We start from the raw sequence: 3,714 nt of genomic DNA on the forward strand, positions 1-3,714 counted from the left end.
ATTTGCAGCAGGCGCAGTTTCGCATGCGCGCTGTTTAAAGCATGTTTCCTACCGAAACAAATTATAGTTTCAACTGCTTCCAAGTCAGCGATCATGGATCATACAAATAAAATGCAGTATTTTGCTTTTATGTTTGGCAATGAAATAAAAATTCTTTGTTTGGCGTAACCACAACATAAGAGGGCAGTACGGGCCTCTCCATGACAGAGCCTTCTATACGCTGCTCCATGACAAAGAGAACCCAATGCATGACATTTGTGCATACTTGTCCTAGTGAGCTGTTGTGTCACATGATCGAACTCAAGAGATAAATAACAATGAAAAGTGACTATTTAGTTCATTACAGCGCTGATTGCAGTCGAGCTTCACGAATGAGTGAATCGGCGACATCGGTGCGCTCCGCGGTTATCATGCGTAGCGCTTCGCTGTTCTTCTGTGTAATAAAAGCGATGGTCGCGGCCTTCTTTTTCTGTGATCACGCCACAAACTTGTAACATAGCAGCAGACGATGGCGTGGCAGCGGTGGCGGCAGGGAAGGTGATAACGCAACAAAGCTTGCATTGAAGCAGAGAGCCCAGCTATGTTAAAAAAAGCGATTGAAAGAAATAAATAGATACGGTAAAAAAATTGTGTGATGTTCTTTAGCTCGACATCCGCCTTTCGCTCGCTTTTGGATCAAAGTTACTCGATCGCCTTGTGGTGTTGGCGCCAAATTTGACCTCCAGAAATGTGTTTTTCTTGTCAGCCTCAGCTACCGCCTTAATTTTTATAGTACATGCCAAGTGTTTTTATATCTTTCTTGCACAATATTTGATACCTTCGTAGCGATCTTTATGAGTGATTCGTCAAATTACACTGCATGTCGTCATAGCTATAGGTGCAGCACGTCGATGATCGCTTACGTCGTGCTAGCGCAAAAAAAAAAAAAAAAAACATGGCGAATTGCCGGCAATTTGTGCAGTCGAGAATAGGGCCCCTGGTTAAGCTAGCGTTGACTTGAAGCACACACGCCAAAAGCTCGCCAACTTGCGTCAGATGGCAATGACATAAGCCCTCAGAGATCAAAGGCTTGGTAAAGCTATTTTGAAGTCAAATTTTCGTACTAATGCCACCACAATGACGACACTTTTTGACCGGATCTTGCGTCACGTCTGGTTTACTTTTTGTTCCGCGCAGGAAGTGTTCCCTCCTCACACAGATGGCGTTAAGCCCCATGAGCAGCTTAAAAGCCGCCATTTTCTGAACGTATGGGCTTCTATGGAAGCTTCGCTACCAGTTACATTTACCTTGGTGAACGTTTGATGCATGTTTGATGGTTCTTTTGTTTTAGTTTCCTGAAAGCATTTTAAAGGGTCGGTGGCGTTCTGTTTCTCCGGCGTCATGGGTTCAAAAAAGTCCGGAAACCAACATATTCAAGTGTTCGTGCGATGCCGGTGAGTGGCAACCGTAATGTGTACGAACGAACGTTATCTCATGATAACAACGTCCGCAACAGTCAACGGCGCTCTTCTTTTCCAGCAGCGTGCCGTACTCACGGAACTTACACGCGCTTTATTGTTCATGTTTCTTGACCGCATTTTGGCACGCGTAATAGGTTTTGGCCGCCTGTCACTCTTTTTACATTGCAATATATTGTATTTCGGCAGGCCGCAAAACGCGCTGGAGAAAAAAACGGGCTTCGCGAAAGCGGTCGAAGTCGTCCCGGATAGAAAGGAGATCCTTATCAACGACCGACTTATGCCAGAGCGGTCGATGCGCAAGTCATTTACGTTTGACAAGGTGTTTGGCCCAGATACGAAGGAGGTAAGCTTGCTTTGTCTTCGTTTTTAGCACTGTCCTTATCGTCTTCTCGACTGCGTGTCTGCAGATTGATATGTACCAGGCGGTCATGGGACCCACAATAGCTGAGGTCATGATGGGCTACAACTGCACCGTGTTCGCGTGAGTTCAACAAGGCGAAACTTCTGTTTGAACTCTCCGCCTGTAATGCTATTGTAGCAGGAAAGACTGTTGTCGACGTTTCATCTTTTCTCCAGGTATGGTCAGACAGGTACGGGCAAGACGTTCACTATGGAAAAGGAGCGCTCCAACGCCAACCTCGCCTGGGCGGAGGACCCTTCGGCGGGGACAATTCCGCGCACGCTGCAGCAGCTGTTCGAAGAGCTCCATTCGCAGGACCTCGAGTTTACGATCCGGGTCTCCTTTCTGGAGCTGTACAACGAGGAGCTCTTCGACCTGCTCAGCGCGCACGAGGACACCTCGAGGCTCAAGATTTACGAGGACTCGACCAGAAAGGCAAGTGTCGCACGGCCGTTCTATTTGTTTTTTTCTTGCACTGGAAGGCACAACTTGAGTCAAGGGTGGAAGTTCTGCGCCAATCCGCTTTTCCTGTGCCATCCTCCTCCAAACAACACTGTTGCGTCAAAACTGCTCCCAAGCGGTACCACTAGATATGAGGCATGCTGCGAGATGATTTCCAGTGCCAGTTGCTTTGCGCAGGGAGCAGTAAATGTGCTCCGAAGGTCTGTGACTCGGAGTCGCTCGTAGCGATTTACTGGTCTCTGGGAGGCTGTGCTGTTTCACGGGGCTTGGGGGCCCGCTTGGGGTGCGGGCAAATGCACAAACTTTTGCCCCTAAATGCAGCTGCATGGCACAGCGCACTGCACCGTGAAGCCTGCGTCGTCACCAGCAGTCGTTGCAGTCATCCATCTTATTGTAAAAGAAAAAGTTTTGATGTTGCGTCGGACCCCCGCCATTTTATTTTGTCGCGAGTGCGCGCGCCAGTGCAAAGCTTGGATGCTGCCGTGCGGAGTCTAACAAGGTGAGATGACAAGCGCAGCCCTGGCATAAGCGAGAGGGGAGATTCTGTTAAGCGAGCAGCTATCTGCAAAGTGATCAGCTCGGTAGGTGTATCTTGCCGTACGGTGCGTGCCAGGCTTGTCTACGGCAAAGCGAGCGCGCAGCTTTGGAGCATGCTGGTGACGTCTGCTGATAGCGGCTGGGTTGGAGATAGCTTGCTATTGCATGTGTGTGGATCTTGGACAGACTCGGGCTGGTTGCCGTTTAGCATGGGCCACTCAAACTTCGATGCCACGCCCCACAAGGAACGCTTGTGTTCTGCAGTGCCAGCCGTAGGCGGTGACACGGGGGTGAACACGCAATTTGATGCAGTGCATTATCAGCGCTGCAGTGCATTCTTGTTGCGTGCAATTCGTTTCCTAACCGTGAGATTCAGAAGATTAGCGCAGGTCGTTCTGTGTGATTGCATAACTGTTTGCGGGGATAGTGCACTGCGTCGAACGGCGCGTCTATCTGGCCTGTCAACGCTCACGGCTGGCACTTTGGATGACAAGTGCCACCCGAGGGAGGTGGCGCGCAATTTAGAGTGGCACATGCGAAACGACGACCGGCCGGAGCCTGTCCGAGATCCACGCACGTGCAATGGCAAGCTATCTCAAACCCAGCCACTATCAGCAGATGTCGCCAGCATGCTCCGAAGCCGCGCGCTCGGTTGCCCTAGACAAGGCTGACGCGCACTGTACAGCCTCCCAAATTTTTGATAGAATTTGATAGATAGCGGGAGCGACAACCGACCGGCATGTCAGCGCCTTATCACGTTGTTCAGCAGCAAAATGGGCACGAGTACGCGCACGCGCATAGGGCTATCTACTGTATGAGTGTCGTCTGCTATGCTGTTTCCTTCAGAGTGGTACA

At 50.0% G+C, this 3,714-nt stretch overlaps 1 protein-coding gene across 1 annotated transcript; it reads left to right on the top strand.

The window, feature by feature from the left end:
• Window positions 1–1,304: 1,304 nt before the first annotated feature.
• LOC144161975 (kinesin-like protein KLP2) lies at window positions 1,305–2,673 on the top strand. The gene is made up of 4 exons (XM_077692518.1): window positions 1,305–1,433; window positions 1,647–1,803; window positions 1,868–1,941; window positions 2,037–2,673. The coding sequence occupies exons 1-4, from the start codon at window positions 1,381–1,383 to the stop codon at window positions 2,545–2,547; spliced, it is 795 nt and encodes a 264-aa protein (XP_077548644.1). The 5' UTR covers window positions 1,305–1,380; the 3' UTR covers window positions 2,548–2,673.
• The last annotated feature ends 1,041 nt before the right edge of the window (window positions 2,674–3,714 follow it).

The sequence above is a fragment of the Haemaphysalis longicornis genome, unplaced genomic scaffold, assembly GCF_048455015.1.
Source record: "Haemaphysalis longicornis isolate Haplotype H1 unplaced genomic scaffold, Haemaphysalis longicornis Haplotype H1 scaffold_12, whole genome shotgun sequence".
NCBI classification, from domain to species: domain Eukaryota; kingdom Metazoa; phylum Arthropoda; class Arachnida; order Ixodida; family Ixodidae; genus Haemaphysalis; species Haemaphysalis longicornis.

What these genes read in the sequence shown, in the direction of transcription:
- LOC144161975 (XM_077692518.1), top strand. Translation starts at nt 1,381, where the DNA reads ATGGGTTCAAAAAAGTCCGGAAACCAACATATTCAAGTGTTCGTGCGA. An exon ending in CAAGTGTTCGTGCGATGCCG is followed by an intron (nt 1,434 to 1,646) that starts GTGAGTGGCAAC and finishes GTATTTCGGCAG; the next exon opens with GCCGCAAAACGCGCTGGAGA. An exon ending in TTGGCCCAGATACGAAGGAG is followed by an intron (nt 1,804 to 1,867) that starts GTAAGCTTGCTT and finishes GCGTGTCTGCAG; the next exon opens with ATTGATATGTACCAGGCGGT.